We start from the raw sequence: 23566 nt of genomic DNA on the forward strand, positions 1-23566 counted from the left end.
GAATTTTAACATTGTAACCATCTCTCAGGTTCTCAGCTGATAGTCTCATGTTGTTTAGGTCATACCATGTCATCTTGTTCTGCTAAGGATAATGAATTGCTCAGTATCAGTCAGTGCTGTAAACTACAGCTGTGAGTGGCGAGGAAATAGTAAGTAAGGGTGCAACAGCTCTGATGAGAGCTTAGCAACAGAGCTCTAAAGAGGAGCCATATGTGAGTGTCCATCACATTTACACACTGCTACAGCCAAGACTCCTGGGAAAGAGCTCACTTCACTCATGTCCTATTATAGCAGTGCCTGGCTGCAAAGTTAAGACTGGCGTGAGACAGCTTGACATCAGGGGGACGTTTGAAAATTGATTGACTGAGAGGAGGAGGAGCTGGCTCAAAAATATCCCTCCTATTGTGACCCTTCTTTTACCCACTTTTATTAAGTTAACTGGCAACAGAGACTGTCTAGTTTAGACAATTTTCTTAGACTTTAATAATTGAAAGTTACTAGGCTGACTGGGACTGTACTTGTTTTATATTAAGTACAATTAAAAATTGGGGTAAAAATACTGAATGGACATGTTTAAAAGGGATCAGATATCATCTGTTGACAAGTCTAAGGCACGGTTCAGCCAAAAGAAGTGAGGGACACTTGTTAATGAAGCAAGAAGCTATTTTTACACAGTGGGCACATGTTCATCTGGTTAGATGCATGCTATTCACCATAACAACTCCACAAGTGGATGCATGTTATGCCACAAACAACAGGGTTTTTTTTCTACTGGCATTGTAAACTTCAATGGTGCTCCAATGTAATTTTGTCTCTTAAGGCCTGACACGGCCCAACAGAATTACTGGCTTGGGCTGTTTTCATCTGCTTGACACTTGACACCACATGGTTATTCCAATACGTGTGCTGTCTCAAGCCATCATCCCATGTTTCCAGCTCGATCGTCTCTGCCTGATGCAACTGCTATTTCAGCGTGTTTCTGCTTCTGAACCCTCGATGCTTTTGCCCCGCCGGGGCCCTTGTATAAAGTGGCCTTTATGTCTGAACTTTATCAACCTTAAGGAGAGCCCAGCAAAAGCATTATTGAAGAGATCTTTTTGCTGCACATATGCAACGGATAAGGAATAGCTTCTTTCTTAAGCATGAAAAAAGTTCTCCACTAAAAAATGAGATATAAGAGCAAAAGGTAAGAAAAAAAGCTCACTTGTGTTCAGAATGTTATGTGAATATAGTTTATGCAAGGTGTTAAATACTAACTCAGATATTTGTATTATATAAAAATATGTAATTGGACAACATAGAATATGTTGTTATGTGGAAATGAGTACCATAATACAAAATATATGTTTAAAGCAACAAAAGAAGTTGGAATGTTAAACATTATGTTCAGTTGATTTCTATTGCAATCTAACCTTAATAAAACATAATGTACATCCAGTGGTTTATTGTTTTCATACAACTAAGCAAGGATGTAAGCAAATGTAAAATAAATAAATAAAGGTAAATGTTTAAGTATCTATCGTTGATTAGACTTAAAACTAAGTAATAATTATAATTAAAACCAGTGTGTGTGTTTATATGTATATTTGTATAGTGTGTGTATATATATATATATATATAGATCAACACCAAGAAAATACATTCCAGAGGTATTCTCACTGAAATGTCTAGCATGTTTCAAAGGATCAGGGGAATTTATTTTTACTCACATGTGTTTAAATTTGTAAACACACTGATGTAGGGGAAGTATTTATAGCTATTCCTCAGCAATTAGCAAAGAATCTAGAAATAATTGCCATTACATTTTTTGTACTTAATACTGCTCTGCATTAAAGACAAAATATAAAAATAATCCATATTTAGTTATAGTTATTCAATTTACAAACGTTAAACAGGCCTTTTTGGAATATGTAACATCAAAAATGTGTAAAATGAACAGTTCTACATGCTTCAAAACATACTAACATTTTAATCTAATCTAATATCGGAAGCTGCGTTTCCACCGCTGGAACTTTACCCAGGAACTAGGGACTTTGGGCTAGTTCTCGGTTTGTTTCCACCGCAGGAACCAGGATCTAAAAAAAGTTCCGGCTAAAAAATGACCCTCAGAAAGTCCCTGCTGGCGAGGTAGTACTTTTTCAAAGTTCCGGAACCATCGGGGGCGGGACTTGTGCGCTTAACATGCTGATTGATTGAGTTCACGCAGCATTTGATTTCAACCACCATTTATTCAGATCATTTTCAAAATATTACTGTGTTATTGTGTTATGAAATGTAATTTTAAAAGTATTTCAGGCGATAATGTAGTTGTTTAAAACTCAAACCTGCGGTTTATTTATAAAGATACTGCCTATTTAAAAATGTGTTTCGCCGATTTCAGAGACGGTCAGCTCCACGCGATCAGCGGGAGCTCAGTGCTCATGCATCCACTGAGAGCAGTCTCTACATGGCTAGTCCTTCTGACATTTGCCGCTGGCTCTGATGTCTCTTTAGTGGTTATACATAAAATATAATTCATTTTGGGTAAATCTAACTGGTAATCTTTGATCTGTATTCAATTTATCTATATGTTGAAATGAAAATAAAAAAGGCAGTTAAGATAATATTTCGATTAATTTGTTTCATAATGGCTGTATCTATATACAGTGTAAACTGTATACTATATATACTATATACTATAAATATACAGTGAGGAAAATTGCAGTAGCCAAGGCGAGCTGACTGAGGTTATCAAGTACGCTGCTGTTTGCCGAATTACCGGATTTGCGTCGTCGCGGACATCACACTCCCCTAATCGAACTCGCAAAGTCCGAACTACCAAGGATGCAAGTCTGAAATTTGCGTACATTGTATTGAGAAACACACGCAGACCTACATCACCAGACTATTTGCCTAATCTTCACGGTATTTTAGACCGCGGTGGAATCGCAGAAAGCAACATGTCTGGGGGCAATATAGTTCCTGGGGAAAAAAGTTCCTGGTACAATTGTTCCAGGTAATTTCGGTGGAAACGCAGCTTATTGTTAGATGTAATGCTTTGAATCAAATATTTATATAATTCTACAAGTACTACCATTGAAGTCCATGTGCAGGGTGTTCCAGTGGGACCCATTTTAGCATGTAAGCAAGTGTCAGAGAAGGTTAATATGTGATCCTGTGTAAGAATGAGAAGCAGTTTCCTTCTCTAAATATACTTCACGTGATATATGCAGAATGCAAGGCAGAGGTGCGGCTCAACTCACATATGATCAGATTTAAAGGTCAAAGACTCAGATCTGAGAACAATTTGGATGTCAGACTTCATGATAAAATCTGAATTACTACTTACTCAGCAATAACAGTGTGATTTTCAAGAACTCTGTTGAAAACTAAAATGAACTACAAGTTTATGACATCTCTGATACTTTTGCAGGAAAGGAAGGCATTTTGATCACCTCTTAGAAGGTGAACTACTTAAATGCAAGACACCCTGTGTCAGCCATCTCAAGACTGACAGGGACAACTGTGCCCTGTCCATGAGATTGAGGGCTTGAAATGAGCTCCCTGGAAAAGTGCCACACAGGCCAGCGGGGAAGCATGCAGGGCCACCGCAAATACTCAGATGGCCTCAGTGACATATCCAGCATTGACAGCTTTATGGACGACACAGACAGGGAGGTGAGCAACCTCTCTGATCGTGCCTTCAGGAGCCTATGCATTGGAGAGGAGGCCATTTACAATGACTCAGATTTTTCCTTGTCTCCTACACAACGACATAAGGCATTTGCAGAAGAAGCCCAGCAAAAGACAATCTCCCACGAGGCATTTTCATACAGCGTTCAACAATATGGTGAGGCAGAAGTACATCCTGAGATGGCCTCAACATTCCAGCATTCCTATGTGGATGTAACCCATCAGGAACAGGCTTTCAGAGAGGGAAGCTTGTCTTATATGAACAATGGCTCCAAGGAGGTGACGTGGCAGCAGAGCAGGAGCACATCTAGAGTGTCATCGCTAATCAAAGCCTTTAGTTCAGGGGAGTGTTACCAAGACAGTGGGACATGTGACGTTACTCTTGCAAGGGATAGGTATAGAGACTTTGGCAGTGAGTCATGGGACAAATCAGCTATGCTAAACATCCAGAGGGAACTCTCTGAGTTCTCTTCAGGATACCAGCAGAATTTTAAGTCAGGCCCCTTTCATTCTTATAGAAACCATTTTTACACATCTGACTTGGCTGCCACCGTGGCACAGATGGACACAACAGTCCTAATGAAATCCTCGCAAAGTAAATTCAAGCCACTGAACTCTACAAACTGTTTCTTCCATAGTGAATTCAGCCCTTTCCAGCTTTGGGAAGAGTACAACAGGTTTTCCTTCAAAAGTACGAATGTGTCAGGGTTTATGTCGGCTAAGGAATTCCCACAGTGGTATGATTCTCCCATGTACAAAGAGCTGAAAGATAACCACAGAATGCCAAACTCTCTGTGTGAAAGTAGCCGCTTCAACCAGAGGCAAATTCAAGACGTTGTGGCTAGCCAGCGATCCAGGTCCACGGTTGTCCAGAAAGCCTCTGCGATTGAAAAGAGGTGCGAATCTGAGATGGCTTCCAACTGTCTGCCTTGGAAGAAAAACAATAACTTTATAAGGAATAAACTTTCAGGCAACCGGCCCTCCACCGTCTCGCCAACTAATGAGAGAACATGTAGGCCAGATTCAAATTTGTTTAGCAATAACAAAGTTACACATGAGATAGTGGTTGAGAGCAACTTGCCTAGCAGTGTGACACCATTCAACATCACTCAGCTCCTAACACCGGTTATTCACACAAGACAAGAAACAGAGACGTCTGAGATACTGCAGTTTGCACACACTCCTTCTGTTTCTGATTATTCTTCCCAGGGTGAAACTGACCCTAAACTTCAGACTGATGTCAAACATCTGCGTGACAGCTACAAATCTAAAGCTTCAAGTCTGCTTTTCAACCTCAAAGACAACCGAAAAAGAGTCAAGAGTATGTACAGTCCCACGAGATTTAAAGGGCTAGATATAACAGATCTAAATAAGCAGACCTCAAAGCTAGAGGGCCGAGAATCCAGATTTTCTGATATTTTTGTATCCCAAGAAACTGTTCAGGATAATTTGATTGGAACAGATGCACGACCCTCTAGTAACTTAATTCAAGAGCCCAGTTTAGCTCCTATCACCCCTAAAGATTATACCAATGGCTTTGGATCATATGATAATTTGACATTAACTTCACCTCAAATTCAGGACAGAGTCACTAATAACAAATCGTTCCATGGAAGTTCAGAGGGTCGCTCTCGTAGTACAGATCCGCTGGCTAACACAGAGCTCTCAACACACAATCTTTCAGCACAGGATAAAAGCTCTCTGACTTCAGAAGGTCAATTAATAGACCTCAACAGTACTTTTATTCCTGCTAGGACTGAAATAGCAAATGTGCTCCCAAAGGCTTACCTACCGACACATTCTCTGCCTGCTCACACATCAGAGCGATACAGCCAGAGTGATAACACAAATCAAAATGATCTAAAACAAAGAAAGGACTTTGAAAGAAAAACATTTACTGAATACAGTCAAAATGACGCTGTTAAAGAAAAATGTCCTTGGGACCAGATTGGTTCATTCAAGGAAACAGACGGCAGATCTGAATCATGGCCATTTAGAGGAGAAATAGCAGCACTGATTGAGATGGACAAACAGAGAAAGGCCACCGCTAAGCAATATTTTGCCAATGACAGCTATTCTGTCCGAAAGGAAACATACATGCAAAAAGTGAATGAAAACATTAAACTTGGTCGACTTGCAAAGGAGGAAGAGAAAGAGGTCAGGGAAGATACAACATCACCCAGGAAAACATCTTACAGTGAAAAATCTATACATGACAGCCAATTAAACACATTTTCAAAGTCTACTGAATCATACGGAATACCAAAACACAGTCTCCAGAACAAAACATCTCCTCTAACAGAAGTTTATGGTGGTTTACAAAGCTTCAGTGTCAAAAATGATTTTGTTAAAGGAGTACCAGAGCAAAATTCTTTTAACGCCATGGCGACACAAAATACATTTTATCAGAGTGCTCATGCACCTTTACAAGCCTATAAAGGTCAAAAGAATGAAGGATTGTACTCTTATCAGCCATACAAGTATGAGCCTAACAAACAGTGGCAAATGTCATCAACAAGTGAAGATAGACACAATAAGGACAGTGTATGTACACAGAAACAATCAGAGATGCTTGAACAATCTGGTGCCAAGAGTTATACAATCTACAATACATCTTCAAGTACACTACACACGCTTCAAAATGAGTTTTCCTCCAACAACGGTGCACCACATTGTGCTTTGCAGGATAAAGATTCAGTCATCCCAAACATTGACACATCACATCAAAATAATACAAGTTTACCAATTAAACAAGAAGACAAGTTCAGCATTAATGATATTCTTGCCATTAGAGATAATGAGCAAGCAAGAAGGTTAAAAGATAATACATTTGTTTTGGCTAAATCAGAAAACCCACAAAATCCAATTAAATATGATACAGCTGAAAAACTAACCACAACAGAGTCTGTAAAAGAGCAAGAACAACAAGACTACAAAGTGCAGGATATTACAAGTCCATCACCTGGTTATGTGAGAAGGGATTTTCAAAATACAAATGAAACAAATAGTAGCACTGACAGAAAAGACAGAACAATGAGTAAAGATACTGACAAGGTCACAACAAGGGTGCTTTCTTACAAGGAAAGAGGCCAAAGTAAACAAGAAATGCTGACATCAAAATTGAAAGCACATGCTCAAAAGGAAATATCAGCAATTAAAGAAAAGGGACTTGCCAAACAAGGCATTGTTGCGAGAAATTCAACAAAAACAAGAGGGACTATCAGTAATGATGTTCAAGAAGGATATTCTGTGAAGAAGGAAATCACAGCTGACAAGCTGAATCATTTGTTTCAAGATATCACTTATTCCAGTGTAACCCAGTGCAAAGAACAAATTAAATTGCACAACGATCATCCCAAGAATAGATCTCCACCATCAATGGAAATACAACCTCTTCATTTTGAAGATAATCAGAATGCAGTCTCAGAAAAGAAGGATGAGAATGTGAAATACAAACATTTGGCTTTAGAAAGGCAAAAAGACAAAAATCCAGCTGATAATAAAGAGATTAAAGAAACTCTGGACAGAAGAGCAACATTGGAAAATAATGCCCATAAAAACTACCAGCCATCCAGAATATCAGAAGATAAACAAATAAGTATGACAAGCTCAGAGAATATAAACACTAATAAGGATTCGGCAAAGCAAAGTCATGAAATGTCACCAGATGAATCAATGTCAGGACATTTGACCATCAAGACCTACAGAGAGAACTACACTTCCCACAATTCACCTGCACTGCATACTGCAAAACAAACAATTCAGCATGATCAGAAAGAAAATCTGTATGAAAGTAAACAGAGTCAGTATACTTCCTCTGAAAAAGCTGTGACTAAACCTACTGACATAATCAAAGAAGACTTACATGTTAAAAGCAGTGAAACTACAAAATCAAGCAGCTGTTTGGATAAAAATTCTCTATTGGGATTGGAGAAAAACACACCCAGAGTTGATGAAACTAATGTACATCTTAAAAGTAAGATTACTGCTGCCATGGAGCAGTCTAAAAATGAACCAATCAAAAATAGCTCTGCGATTATAGCCAGTCAACTGACATCCTCATCAAGTGACATGACGTTTAAAAATGGAATTCCACTTGCTAAACGACTAATAGAACCTGCCATATCAGAGCTCACCTCAAACTTTCTAACCAATACACTGAATGTAGATCCAGAGCAGCTTATAGATAGAACCTACAAACACAATTCTGGGGTCAGTTCAGATGTGTCATCAACAGACAATACAGTCAGAATCCACTCTGGACCAACAAATAACTTGGCCTCACAAAGAACCAGGGAGCCAGAAACACTAAAACCTTTTAATAATGATGATGGACAAGCAATAATAAACAAAAACAATATAACACAGGAAAATGACTTGGCTAAGCAACAAAACAACACTCCACAAGTAAAGGCTGTAGAAACTACCTCTCTAAACCAAATGGTGGAGAGTCACTCAAAACCAGAAACAGATGAAGAATCACTAACACAAATAGCTTCAACTGAAGCAAAAGAAAGCTGTCAGCAAAAAGAACTCCATCAAGATGATGAAAATACAAAGACTCTGTTCTCATTTGAAAAGAATGAACTCCCTAGAAGCTATCGGAGTATGTCAAGAATGAAAGATTATTCAGAAGTTGTAAATAACAGTCAACAGAAAGAGCAAATTGCAGAACGTGCCAGCTCAAAACAAGAACAAGGATTTCCCAAACCATTACAAATATCACATGACAAAAACAATCCACAAAAATCTACAGAAAAGTCTCAAGAAGTGAACTCGACCAATTCCAAACCCCCAAAATCAGCTGAAAGTGCAATAACACCAAATGTTTGCCCCCAACATGAAGTAATAGTAGAGGAGGATGTAACTCAAAAGAATAATACACAGCCTGTTTTAACACAAAATGTAGAATCCACAGCAGATACATCAAATGTCACTATTATTACACCAAGCAATGAGGAACCTAGAGAGGAACCCATGATTTACAGTATTTGTGTCTCAAGCAAAACAGAAACAGTTTCAGATGATGAACCTATGATCTACACTATTTGTGTGTCAAGTAAGTGTCATATTGATGAGCAACAAAATCCGGTAAAACAAGAAGAGGAGAGTTCTGTTGAAACTGAGAAATCTGTAAAGGATGAAAGCTTTTGCATTAAAAACAAGAGAGTGGAAAATAAACATAATGTTGATAGAGAGACTGAAGTTTTTTCAAACACTGAAGAAAAAGAAGACAAAATTGGAAGGTTTGAACCGCTGACAACTACAGATAAGTCAAGCATCACAGGAAGAAACAGTACATCATATGAGGACCTCTTAGCTAAATATGGGTTACCGGTCAGAGATCATGGTCATCTCACATCAAAACATATGCAGGATGAGAGAGAACAAAAAGAAGAGGAGACTGAAACTCACCTGTCACATAAATCAGTAAATCGTGGAATGAACAGACCTCTGCTTTTCAAAGAGAAAAGCTCAGGTTCAACACAAACACATCCAGATGACTCCAGACAGGTTTCTGATCAGCAATCAACTATTACAAGTCAAACTTTAAAGGGGACTGAGAGCGAAATCAAGCAAGTAAAAGTGCAACACTGTGATACCACATCAATAACGCCTTCCAACAACAGAAAAACTGAAAAGAAACACAGTACAGCAATCAGTACACCAAAGCTTGGCCATTCTATAAGAGATGCTACCCTAATACAAGATCAAGATACTTACATTGCACCATCAAGGCAAAGTAGGGGAAATGAAGTTGAGTTGAAGGAAAAGAAAGTTGAGGAGCAAGTGAGAAACACTGATAAAGTGCAAAGTATGAAAATGAAGGAAGATATTCTTGATGATTTACCTAATTTGAGAGAGTCCCCAAAGAAAACTGATAATGTATCCCTGACAGCTAAACAACCTGCAACAATGGATGAATCAACAAAAGCAAAAAAGAATATGGTTTTAAAGGCACCCATTTCATCCATGGCAAAGGAGACAGTCAACAGTAAATTCATGGAAAGTACAGTTCCCGAAATGATGATACCCCAAGCTAAAAAGAAGCCTCAAAATGTGGAAGGTGAAGACAAAATGTTTAATGATACTGATACATTTACGTCTCAAAAGAATAAAATACATGGAAGAGAAACATTTAACTCTAAAGTTGAGAAAACTGTGCCTGAGACAAAACAAAAGGAGCCTGTAATGGCTATCAAACAAGAATCTGTCTCAGACAAAGATGCTCAAACTCTGCAAAAGCATGTAAAGGGGGACGAGAAAGGAAGGGAGAAAAGGTCACAAGAGAAGTTGAATGTTGAATTTAACACAAGTAATGAAATTATAAACAGGATGATGAAGATGGTTTTAAAAGATGGCGCTGCCACACATGTTAATAATTATAGGGATAAAATTAGCAGTGTATGTGAGGATGTGTGTACTGTTGTAAAACAAGACCAGGCCTCTTTTGAAGTCCCAAAAATTCACTTAGAGGACATTAAAGTGTCTACAGAGGAAGTGTCATCAAACAAGGTATTCATGGCAGGCCAGAAAAACCAACATGAAAATCTGAAAGGAAAGAAAGGAGCTGTCGTGACTGAACATGTGGCTGAAAAAGTGCAGAAAGAGCAAAATAATTTACCGGTGAAGCCCCTTACAGTCCAAAATGAACCCAAAACTGTGAATAATATGAAAGGGCACACTGGAATGAAACGTACAAATACACTTGATGTCGGAAAAGAAATCACACCACTTAAGAAAGACAGTCCAAGTAAATTAGAAAAGACAGAAATTAATCTAAGACAAGGAGCAGTTGGGACTCAAGATATAAAAGTCTATGATAATAAACAACCTGCACTGAACAGTGACAAAAGGAAGAAAGAAGACCCTATATTAAGTCTGAGTGGTCAAAATGATGGTAATTTGAAAGTTAATGAAAACAGATGTATCCTCAGAGGAAAGAAAGAAAGAAATGTTGAAGCTACGACGACAAAACAAGCTGATCAAACTAATACAAACCATTATCAGTCAGAAACAAAAGGAAGCACAAGATATGAACAAGAGCATGCTCAGTTAAATCAACAGGACACAAGGAAAGAAGGTATATTATCCAAACCAGAGGCTACTCAGAGGAACAAGAAAATGACTAGACCAGAAATATCAGCTATCGCGGACTATGCTAGATTGAGAGTTATCTCTGCTGAAGACGATACAAAAGAGCTTGATATATTCCCCAAAATGGACTTTTACAAAAGTTATGATCAGCCAGTTTTAGGAGTTCATAAAGACTTGCAAGGAAATGTGTCAGATATAGGGGGAGAATGTAAAAGAGACAGTATTTCAATGGAGAACGGTCATAATCTCAAGCAAAAAACATCACAATTAAAAAAACAAACGGAAAAAGAGACGTTACCTCAAAAACAAAACCACTTGATTCCCAATACAGTTAAACTAAAACCTGTATCACTGGTAGCTTCAGGTTCACAAGATGAAGCTGCATCAATGGGCACCCAACCAAGGGCTGTAACAAATCATAAAGAATCAAACACTAAACCAACTTTCATGCAGCATCTAAACAGAGGAGAAAGGAACAAAATGTATCAGTCCAAGAATCCCCAAAGTGTACCATTGCAAGCCGAAGGTACAATAAGCAGATCAAGAAAAATGACGCATGACAAAACAACTGAAAAGGGCAATCTTTCTCATTATGGAAGACAAGAATCTCTCTCAAACTTGTCATCGTCTGGCACTGCAAAAGCAACAGACAACCAAATAAATATAGCATCACCACCTGGAGAAGAAATTGAAGAACTACAATATTACACAGTGAATGCTCTTGACACTGAAATAGAGCCAAAAGAAGCACCCGAACCACCTCCTCCAAGTCTCAAAATGTCTCAAAACACAGGCTCAGCTGAAAAATCAGAGGAAGAGAAAAAGGAAGATAGCTTGTTTTTGCAAAGCCTAACGGACCACGGTAAAGTGCATGCTACAGGACCACGATCCAACTCTTCTTCTCCAGCCATGGGGAAACCCATCATGTTCAGAGTAAAGGATAACACCATCAGAACATTATCTGTGACCAAAACCGTCAAGCCATGCTTTCACAGGTCATTTTCTGAAGACTTCAGGATTGGCTCCCCAAAGGAACACTTGACTGGTTCAGAGAAAGAAGATGAAATTCATCCCAAAGAGTCTGCTAACCCTCCAGTCTTACATGAACCAGCTATTGCTGCCCATCGGCTCCATAAATTAAAAGAGACACTCCACAACAACTTGCCCTCAGCAGAATACGCAACAAAACAACCAAAGAGCCATCAGAGAAGGAGCCAGCATTTTGAGGAAGAAGAAACTCGTTCTGTCATCAGCACAATGTCAGAGGATGTGGAGAACTGTGCAGTGAGCCTCACAGATGTGGCCAACATAAGTCTGGCCTTCATGCCCAAGCATGAAAGTTACAGAGACACCTACCAAAGGCCTGCGTCTGCCTGCTACGAACGACCAGAGTCAGCCTGCTATGAAAGACCAGAATCAGCTTGTAGTGATATAAGGCCACTTGGTAGACCTCCAGTGGTGCCCCCAAAATCTGAAAAAGCTCTTCGGCGAGCACAAAGACTTACAACAAGGCGTATGAAGAAGGTAGAGACCCCCAAGATGGTACCTGAAAACCAAGAACAACTAGAGTCCAAATCAACCAGAAATGTCTCCGGTATGCCCTCTTCACCTTCAAACATACTGTCAACACATCTAGCGGTACAAGCCTCACCTCCTCCTTCACAGTATGACATCCAGCCAAATTACACCCCCCCTGCACACAGTACAGTTGCCCAACCTTTCCCCATGACACAGAGAAAGCTTCTGCAAGACCCAAACTCAGGACAGTACTTCATGGTGGATGTACCTTTACCAGTTAAAACAAAGACATTTTATGACCCGGAAACTGGTAAATATGTACAGCTAAATGTCCGTCAGAGGTCTCAGGGTACTCTAACACAGCCAGCATCATTGGAGATGTTGAACACTCCCTACATGCTGTATCATGGGTTTCTGCCAATGGCTACATCTTCTTTACCACCCTTGAGCTCATCATCTGAATTGTCAACACCAGCAGACAACCAGGATACACTTGAGAGAGGTGGTGAACCGTGGAGACAGAATGTTTGTCTGCAGAATAGCAACAGAGATTCCCAGCAAAACCCTGATATGCTGTACGGGTCACATGAGCAAATTCACAATCCATCTTTGTATGCAGAAAACGGTATCGACAACATTGAAAGACACACAGATATTATAACTATGAGTGAATTAGAGGACTTTGCAATGGAGAGCACATGACGAGTAAAGTTGGTTATTTAGATAGGTAAATACTTTATACTCAAATCTGAAGCTAAATGAGTGTATAGCTAAGCTATTTAAATGTGACTTTTAAATAAGTTAAAAGAGTTCTAAAACCTGTTTTTGATTTGTATTTATGGATTGCTGTTAAACCTCATTTGTGTTTTGTAGCTGAGGTGACCGTAATTGTGGTAGGCAGGGGCTCTTTATTGTCAAAATAGTCAAGGGAAGAACTGTGAAGCATTCCAATTAATTATGTTATGTTGAAAATAATTTTGCAGTGTACTTGTTTATAAAAAAATAAAGACCATGCCCACAGAGCACACTGTAGATTCAGGGAAAGTAAATTTCTCAAGTGACTTTTTAGTGGTAATGCTATGGCGTTTTCCTTAGACCCAGCCAGAATAAAAGCAGAAAAAAGATTTCCAAATGGCCCACAGTATGCATGAAAATTGTACACTAAATTTGTCAGGTTTAAAACTCAGTTTAAGGGTTAATTACGTGCCATAAAACAAATTTTCTCTTGATGTGCTTTGGCAGGTTACATATTAAAAAGGGGTGGTCTGTCTTTACCTTGCCATTGTTTCTGATGGATGACTATAAAATGATTGCCTTATAAACAACTACTTGCAATGTACTACTTTTACAGTCTTTCAGAAACTCATTACATCATCATTAAAGAAAGATGTTAAATCACAATCTGTTGGTTGGCTGTTGTTTTCTCACACAGATCCATTTAAACAGCTAATGCATTAAAAAAACATTAAAAAAAAAAAAAAAATACAGGTACTATCAGATGTAAACTTGATAATAAGCTTCGTTGCTCTCTTTACCCCAGAGCTGTGATATACTGTATTTGCGGGTTTGAGTGAATTCAGTATCTGCACAATAGACCACTCTAGTGGACAAAGGGTGCATAGCACTTTGTATGTTCAAACTATATTCTCTAGTAAATCAATAAATTATATGTTAGTAGATATCTCTGTATATGTAATATCTATTTGTTTGGTTTTTTATTAAAAAAACTGGCTGATCGTTAATTTAAAATTACTATTTTTTTTCGTCCTGTGAAACTGCAGTAATTCAAATGGGCATCATAAATATTTAGCACTGTGTAAGAAAACATTTAAGCATGATCAGATCCATTCTGCCTTATCTTTACCAGTCAAAATAAATGTAGTGAGTTATTGATCTTTGTTTGTGTAAGTGCAGGCAGCTGTGATAACTGCACAAATGTTGACCATATCTTGACCTATGCAGGAGGCCCATATCTCAAACAACTGGAGCACCAGAGTTTGGATATGACTTCACTGACAATGTATCATTAATGCAACAAAAGAACTCATTAACTTCATTCAAACAGAATTTGAAACAAATGATTTGTGTCATTATTTAGTTTAGTTTAGGGTTTTTTAGGCTTGCTTGGCCTCTCTCCAGTTAATTTGATGTAACAATGCTTCTCATAATAGAATGAATTACTGCACTGAATAATCAATAATCCACGTGCAATGAATGTTATGAACAATCTTCTAAAAATACTACTACAATAATTCTAAATTACTTAAAACCATCACAGGCATTTGTTTCTCTGTTTGCTTGCTGTGCAGGATTTCATTTTGGAAAAGAAAAAAAGATTAACAACAGCAACAGTCTCTAAATTGATTTTTCCCCTGAGTTGGGTTTTCTCAAAGTAGAGACATCTTTATCAGTCGATGCAATGTGCACTTACAATAGTGTTTCTATTGTCTGAGAGAAACATACTGAGGACGACAGCTCACATATGGAGCAAACATGTTTTAGGTTTAGATGTAAGAAAACTGAGTTGTGACCAGTGTTTTGGCTGTTTTGACACATTGCAAGATAAACATATTTCTCTTGCTGTCCATGATGGAGATTAAACTCAATGTCTAACTTTCCCATGGACTATTTAACTAATAAAAATAAATTAATATTTAAATAGATCTGATACAACATCATTTGCACTTCAGTTGACAGGAATACATGAACACACTCATGTCAAATTACAAATGTCAAAATGTATTAAAAAGAAAACCAAAATTAGTTGCTCAGTAAAAAAAAAAAAAAAAAAAATTAAGAGTTGTCATTTAGAATAACTCTACCGGGAAAATGAAGATATTATAGGGTTACTCCACCCCAAAATGACAATTCTTTTGCTTAATATAACCCAGATTGCAAGTCTGATGGCAGATGGAGTATTCTGACACTTTTCATACCTTTTATGGACCTTGACACTGTTATTTACTTGGAGTTTCCCTTTAAGTGACTCGTCTTGAACACACTCATTTTGTCCAATCAAAGGCTCCCCAGAATGATCACCCTAATACCACATACTTCTGACTAGCACCAGTGAGTAGCTACGCTCATGGCTGTGATGTAAACAACAGGCTACTGGTGATTACCAAAGGGACAAGCCCTTCAACAATTCAATACAAAATATATCAGCACAGAAAAAAAAGACAAAGAAAAAAAACTCTTAGAGTACATTTTGGGGATCTGTAAAAGAGCGAACATTTGACATAATAGTTTGAAACATTTAGACTTAATGTATGTAGATCTACTAACTAGTATATATTTTAATAAATTAACATGTTAATTATAATTTTTTACCTAAAATACTAAGGCTACGTGTATAAATTAATGCTTATTCAGTATTCCTATTGGTGAAAACTCCCAAAATGCCCTCACAGCATGTTGTTCGATGGAAGTGATAAATCTGTCAATCTAGCTGGCACTGCTTTTTACCTGTTTGATAGCAGAGGTGATCCTTTTTTTTTGATGAAAGACTAGTTATAAAAATACACTAATTTAAAAAAAGGTAAATATGTGTGCCCCCATAACGTACCCTCCTAAAAATAAAAGTGCTTCACGTTGCCATAGAAGAATCTTTTTGTCTAAATGGTTCCATAAAGAACCTTTAACATCGGAAGAACCTTTCTGTTTCACAAAAGGTTCATTGTGGCTAAACAAGGTTCTTCAGATTATTAAAAGGTAAGAAAGAGATGGTTCTTTAAAGAACCTTTGAATGGTTCTTTCTGGAACCAAAATTGGTTATTCTATGGCATCGCTTGATGAACCTTTTGAAGCACTTTTATTTTTAAGAGTGTAGGATTTTACTGGATGTGACGTGATCTTTACTAGTTCTGCTTTGTTCGTCACTGTGGATAACTAAATATTTAGAGAGGGCTTCTGATTTAATATTTATGTTTATGATGTCTAGTGTTTGTTTAGATGTAGGCTACCTGTATAGTTCATCCAAATGTATCAAATCTGACATTAATAATAGCAAAAATAATAACTTAGTAACTTTAGTTTGTTTAGTATGAAGAACATTTTCAGTATATTGTTGCAGATTCAGTGCAGTCTTCCTTTTGTTTGTATGTTTCATGTTATGAGTAATAGTAATTCTGCTTATTATATGGAGATGATGCCATGCCTGCTAATTAATAATATTCCAGCCTAGTCATACTTCATTTTCTCTAACCTTATTTGTATTCTAATAGGCAAATTTTCTATTACTGTGATCGTTCCTATTTCTAGCAAAAAAAAAGGAGTTTTCTTTGTTTGAAAGTTTAATCTAAATAATACTGTACATATTTTGAATAAAGCATATATTATTGTCACCAAACAAGCAAATGCCAAGCTGCACCATTTCATCAGGCAAGACTTTTGACATTATCTGGCTCTGCTTTGTCACCAGGGTGTCACATCATGAATAATTAAATCACTACTTTGTGATAATACATAATTCAACATGAATTATTAATGCTAATGTGTGTGCAGTTTACTCAATTGTGTTATTGACTATCAAAAGTAATTTCCTGAAAGTCCTCAAGGACGAGAATGTAATCAGTTCAGCTTCTTTTCAAAGGTAGTAAACAGTTGTGTTCTTAAACTAAGTTGCTTTTCAAATATTGCAATGTGTTTTTGAAAGCAGGTGAAAACGTTTTCTTTTAATAACCTATTGGATATTTCATATGCTCCTACATGTAAATGATTGGTCATCATCATATACTAAAACTCATGATCTAAAACAGTGTGGTTACATTTACATTTTTTTGATATAAAGAAAATAACAAAAGAATTCTTCTAAAAGTGTCAATAAGCTGCTTTAAACGCTAATGACAGCTGAGCTTTGTTGTATCCCCAGTGCATATTGTCATAATTAGCACCTGTCACACCATTGTCATCATGGGACGCATGTAAAATAGCTATGTGATATGAGAAAGTCATGTTGTACTTTAAAGTAAATAAATAATAAGACCAACCATTGCTTCCATTTTTGCAGCCCTACCTTTTGTGAACTAATTAATAATTGATCATAGCCAGATGGTGTGAGCAATAGGCAACAGGAGATGTACATGATTGCCTACATGTTTAATTATTTTATAGAACATGTCAAAACAGGACCAGTGTCTGAACTCTTGCAGTCTATCGTGGATGTACAGATGCAATGACAAGAGAGATGTCAGTTGCCATCACATCAGCATGAATCGGAGTTACCCGGATCATATCATAAAACATTAAAAACTTAACACTTAATATACAGTTCTGTCCTTGATATTATCTTACATATATTATTTCACATTAGTACATTTATATTTCAGCATAGCATATATCTTGACACAATGCAGAAAGTCTATCATCACCTGACTTCACAGTACACAAGTCAAACATCAAAGTGGATTGTGAAAAATTAAATAAGTTCACATTGGCAACCAGGGAGTTTTCTTTTACCACACAGCATGTTCAAAAGTCATTCCGCCACAAAAAAAAAAACGAAGTAAGTGCCAGGCGCCCACATACACCCGAAGAGGGAAAACCAATGGCAAGAATCATGAGTAGAAGGGAACGAGGAGAGGAAAAATTACAGTTGAATTAATAGTTTAACACATACACGCAAAATACAAAACAAGGGATTGCACTTAACACCGTCCTGTGCCGGGTATGTCAGTGCTCTCAAAAAAGAGGCAGCAGGCATTCAATGTTTGATTATAAATCCTTCATCCAAAGTGTGTCCTCAAATTAGGAAAAGATAAAAAAACAAGACTCCTTCATTTCTTATCCGGACCCTCCTTTTGGCAGTGCAGATGTTTGTCTGGAGTTCTCCGTAGTGATGTGATCTTAGAGGTACCAGAGTTAGGACTGGAATCGCTTCCTCCCGCAGAAACAGTGCTTTGGCCCAGCCCGACCCCTGGACCTGCTCCGGGCCCGGCTGTAGATCCTGCCCCCAGCAGGTTGGCTGACTGCAGCACTGCCTCTGAATGTTCCCTGGCTTTCATCCGCAGGGCTGCGACACTGGCTGTCCGGTTACTCTGGCACCCATATGGTGGAAGGAAGGAGAGGCCCATTGGGTCAGGCACACAGCAGGAACACAATGGACTTCCTAATGAGAGCAGAATAGTGTGTCATAACGGGGCAGCTTATGTCCTTCATCATTATATGTCTTTTTTTTAAAAACAGGATTACATAGACAACACAGACTGCAGATTTCAGTTCTGATAACTATATTAACACTTTACAATAAGGTCTCATATGGTAATGCAATCTGCCTACGTTTCTAAATATATATTCAGAGGCAATATATTATGATAACAATATGCTGTATTTTCATCCACATCAGTTGCAGTAAAAAAATATCAAACCTATCTGACACGTTTTCATGATGACATCCAGTAGTTGCTGGATCTTACCTTTTAAAGTTGCCACTTGTGAAAGGGCTTGTGCATAAGTGGCTGTGTTCAGCAGAGTCCCGGGCAGACAAGATGGGAAAAAAGGTCCGCCTGAACCCACTACTCTGTTAATACTGTGCATAAAGGAAAGAGTTTGCCATTACATCTCTTGACAAAAACAAACATATATCCTATATGGACATTTAATTTGATGATCTACACACTTCTGCTGTAGTTCCATTGATTCTTTCTTATTTCTGCTGTGGTCAACAGGAGACTGGTTGAGGTTGCGTGCAGGAGGGGTGCCGTCATTCATTTGTTCTTTGCTTCCCTCCTGGTCTGAAGTTCCTCTCTCTGTCTTCCTCCACTTTGCTCTTCGGTTTTGGAACCACACCTACAGAGAAAGCAGAATAAAAAAAGGTTTGATGAAAAATCTGTTGTCATTTATTCACTTTTATTTTATTCCAAATCTGTATGAATTGATTTATTCTGTGGAGAGGGAATTTTTTTTTAATTCTGGTAAACATCTCTTTTTGTGCTACACAGAAGAGAAAAAGTCAGAGGAGGGTGAATAAATGACATAATTATTTTTTTGGGTGAGAATCTCCTCTGTTGAAACCCAATCTAAAATGTCACTTGTTAAGTTGAAGTTGCGTATATATTAGAATTATTATTTGCACCCAGTGCTCATTTCTGAAATGTGCTGCAAAATCGAACAAGCCGGTGACTTATTTGAAACTTCATGAACACAATTGCTGAGCATATGCCGCAAAGTTCTTGTATGTTAATTGAATGAAGGTCATTGCCTATAACAACATTTAATTGAGCAATTTTTCATTATCATTTTTTAATGACTTTCTACTGACAGTCTCCCTGCTTCTGAGAGAGAACCATGATGAAGTCGTTTATTTCTCTATTTAGTGATTGTTTGACAACATCAGATTCGATTAAGTCTGTGCTCTCTAACGCATTAATCATATTTGAATGGGAAAGGTTGCATAATGCAGCCATATCTCCAGCGCCTGGCCAGCATTGTGCAAAGGTACAATGATGCGAACAAACAAAACACCACACACATATAGCTGCTCTCTCCACATAATATGGCACAACAGTTTACTGGCAGGACAACAATATTCACAATGTAATTGTGGCAACATTATCTCACCCCTGCACCTTCCAGCTAGAAGTCATGATCCCCCAGCACTGAATGCGCCATAATTGCACCATTAATCTCAATTTGCAGTTTGTTCTTAACGCAGCACAAGCCAATTGACACTTTAAAAACGGTGGGCGCCCACTAGGCTATACTACAACAAAAATAAAATTTATTTCCTAATAATAATGTAAGTTTAATATCCCTGCATGCTGCGACCGATTCATGTTCAGATTTAATAATAGGAATCGGGTAATCCGATTAGAGAGAAATAATTTGTTTACAATCCCTAATTTACAGCAGCGAATTCCATTATCGCGTCGCAGTCATTGGTTTTAAGCGATAGTAAGATGACCCTGGGGAACAAAAGGGAAACTATTATATTTCCCACAATTAGATCTGAGCTCAGAAGGAAACCCAAAAGCAAATCTGGAATGCAGGAAATTACATACAGACACATTGAATGCAATTACATGTGGCCAACTTGATATTACCGCGGATGTTTTGCAAGGCCGCTGAATATGAAATCGGAGGTTTCAGGTGCACGAGCGTTTTATAACCGAGCAAAATCGTTCTCGGGACGTTTGTCTTTTTCGAAAAGCACCGCATCATCTCTCCATTTGCTGAAACATGGAAATGGCAGTGCTTCTAAGCAATTTTGATACCTTAGAGACGAGGGCAAATTAGTGTAGAACATTACCACTAGTTAATTATGAATGACCGATTAATCAACCTAATCTAATATTCCACATTATGTTGATGTTATTAAAGCGCATCACGGAAATGACAGAGTGGCTTCATTTACTTTCTTTGGCCAAACGTGCTCAGAGAGCGCTTTTTGTTTCTTTATTTTTTATTTTATTTTAATTTATTTTGTGTGTGTGTGTGTGATGTATTCGTTACAGCTCTGGACAGTTGAGGAAAGATGTCTCACCTGGACGCGAGCCTCTGTTAGGTTGATTTTCATAGCCAGCTCTTCTCTCGTAAACACGTCTGGATAGTGGGTCTGTGCAAAAACCGCCTCCAAAGCCTCCAACTGTAAAACATATTTATACACATTTATTTCACGAATATATATTTTTTATTCTGCAGAGAGAAATGTTTAATATATTCTTTTGCATTTGCTGTGAATTAATGTCCATGCGTAGTGCACTGTAAAACGCGCAAAAATTGTTTAACTGCTGCTTGAAGTGATAGAAAAGTAATTACACTTTTTCAAACACTTTTCAATTACTGTTTTAAATATCAGGAATTATTGTGACGGTTTATATTGATTAAACATTTGTTCAAAGCAAACAGGCCTACATGCTCTTCGGCCTTTCCTTATTATGGCTTTCCATTTTTTCCATTATTGTCATGTAACCTTATTAATTGTTAACCTAAATATGTAAATGCTTGTTTTTTTGCAAATAAAAGAGAAAGTTTACTCCAAGAAGTATATATATATATGTGTGTGTGTGTGTGTGTGTGTGTGTGTGTGTGTGTGTGTGTGTGTGTGTGTGTGTGTGTGTGTGTGTAGCCTAAGTTTACGTACGCGGTATGCCTAGTCTAAAACACTCACAGCTCGTTTATAAAACATTATAACATAAGTTAAAGAACAGTGATTCTATTTTGTATCCACCAGAAATCTTTCTCCTCACTGACTTGATACCTGTTGTAAAGTGAAGGTCGTCCTGTTTCTGCGTTGTTTTCTGCGCAGAAAACCGTCATCAAAGTCTCCAGAGGCGTGATTCCCAAACCCATTTGTGTTCACTATTTAAAACAGTAACACGACACTTTTAAAACGTAACATTTATATGGAATAAAAATATACATTTTCCCATAGCCCTAAATGAGACGGAAAATATGATTGCCTCTCACTTAATCGTGATGGACTAATTCACAGGGAACAGTTGATTCATTGTATTCATCTGCTAGAGACCTGAATTATCACTTTACACAATGAGAAACCGTGACCAACAAAATGCCAGTTGAAAGGCATGACATCTAACATCTGTTCTCAGACAGACTGCAACAAAAAGTCTCAGCTGGGCGGCTGTCGAGCCTCTCGATCACGTTGCCATGTGGCAAAACTTTAAACACCATAAAACAAACCCAAACATAGGCTTATTATTAAGTAACTTTGATTGCGAAATATAATGCACAATATGAAGATAAATTCTAGAAATATAAAACTGCCACAGAACCGCGATTTTTTTTCTGTTTTCGAAACTTGTATAAAAATGCAAAGCTAACATTTGAGATAAAATTCCATTCTTGCAAAATAAATGAAACATACTTACATGTGTTGGTCCTGCAGCACTCTCCTTCTAACTGTGGTGGACAGTGAAAGTAGAACATGTTTCCCGGTGCTTTGCGAGTGGACAGAATATTTCACTCTGCAAAGAAAAAAAAATGGCCAAGCGTCAGCGAGATGTTCGCTAACTATTACTGTAATCGCATGCGTCTTAAAAAGACAACTTTGAACAATACTGATACGTTTCTGCAACCGATTTGAAGTAAATAATACAAAAGCAAATGTACCAACAGACGGTCTTTATGCAGTCGCGATTCTCGTGTCTCCAGCTCAACCTCAGCAGAGCAATCGCACTCTCACCGTCAATCACTGAGCGCTTCAGTTTATCCGCTCGCGCGCGCGTAAGGAGGGAGTGACCAGATGTCTCTGTGACTGTTTAGAGCATGACAACACTCGTCTTTATAATCTCCTACGTAATTGCAATTAATCAGATTTTCGTTTTCAAGTCATTTGGATAGGTTCTCTGTGGCCAACCGGATTGCGCACGTGGTGGAAACGTCAAAATCCTCCAAGGCATTCATACTCCGAAAGTGTAACTTTAGCTCAATGCATGCATATTCCCAAATCACAAACACACGGGCACAAGCACGATGCACTTTTTTATACAGTTGCTTTTTATATTAAAAATCTAGATGACTGTTTTTGAATTTAAAATTGGCTGTCAGACCAGTAATTGCTCATTATATGGGTTAGGGGTCCACTTTATACGAGAATCCACTGGCTGTGCGCTCGCAGGTCCAAATTTTGATTTTGTTCACAGCAAGGGGTCCAAGGATTTATTTCCCACTCTCGCGTAAATGATATGCAGTGGGACCCTTTCAATTACTTTTAAAACGCACGCGGGACGCCGCGCGCAGACACCGCCGCTCCTCTGGTGCTGGAAATGAGGCTCCGAGTAGCAGCTGAAATTTTGAAGTGCAGGACGGTATTGGATGAAATCACATAAACTGCAAAAAAGCAAGTGTAATGGTGCATAATTGGTTCTCTAATAGCATTACACAAGTATAATAGCCTGTTATGGCCCCCTGCACTATTAAGTGCTTCCCTGGCGTAGAACGTTTATGATATTAAGAGGGGAATATAATGATATTTTAGTTATTAAATGCGTGTAATTAATTTATGCACCGCTGAAAATAAAGTTGGTGTTATGATCTCGTCAAAATACATCGGAAACTGGGGGACGAGCTCTGTATAACTTCTTGACATTTGTGTTATTATAAGGAATGGAAATAGATTGAACAAACCTATAGATCAAGTGATTTCTACGATCTTGAGTATGTGACTGGGAGTGTATTACAGCAGTATATGTGCCAGATGAAATGAGTGTCATAAAGCGCTCTATTTAAAACATGTCTTTAGAGTGTAGATGAATAATTGCTGTTTTTAATTTTTAACTAACAGAATAATTGTGAATGCACGAGGCCTTGTAATAAAAAG

At 37.9% G+C, this 23566-nt stretch overlaps 3 protein-coding genes across 3 annotated transcripts in view; 2 read left to right on the forward strand and 1 right to left on the reverse strand.

The window, feature by feature from the left end:
• LOC132156539 (transmembrane protein 72-like) overlaps positions 1-23566 on the forward strand; it is a 144254-nt gene that overhangs the window by 19930 nt on the left and 100758 nt on the right. The gene's annotated exons all lie outside the window — the stretch shown is intronic.
• On the forward strand, positions 713-13320 carry LOC132156981 (uncharacterized). Its single transcript, XM_059566080.1, has 2 exons — positions 713-1186; positions 3413-13320. Exon 2 carries the CDS (start codon positions 3535-3537, stop codon positions 12988-12990), a length of 9456 nt encoding a protein of 3151 aa, XP_059422063.1. The 5' UTR covers positions 713-1186; positions 3413-3534; the 3' UTR covers positions 12991-13320.
• LOC132156538 (dorsal root ganglia homeobox protein-like) lies at positions 17371-22521 on the reverse strand. Its single transcript, XM_059565499.1, has 7 exons — positions 22357-22521; positions 22116-22211; positions 21485-21585; positions 20768-20869; positions 18905-19074; positions 18702-18814; positions 17371-18394 (listed from the first exon to the last, which is right to left on the reverse strand). Exons 2-7 carry the CDS (start codon positions 22171-22173, stop codon positions 18063-18065), a joined length of 876 nt encoding a protein of 291 aa, XP_059421482.1. The 5' UTR covers positions 22174-22211; positions 22357-22521; the 3' UTR covers positions 17371-18062.

Source organism: Carassius carassius, chromosome 14, assembly GCF_963082965.1.
Source record: "Carassius carassius chromosome 14, fCarCar2.1, whole genome shotgun sequence".
Classification (NCBI taxonomy): Eukaryota; Metazoa; Chordata; class Actinopteri; order Cypriniformes; family Cyprinidae; genus Carassius; species Carassius carassius.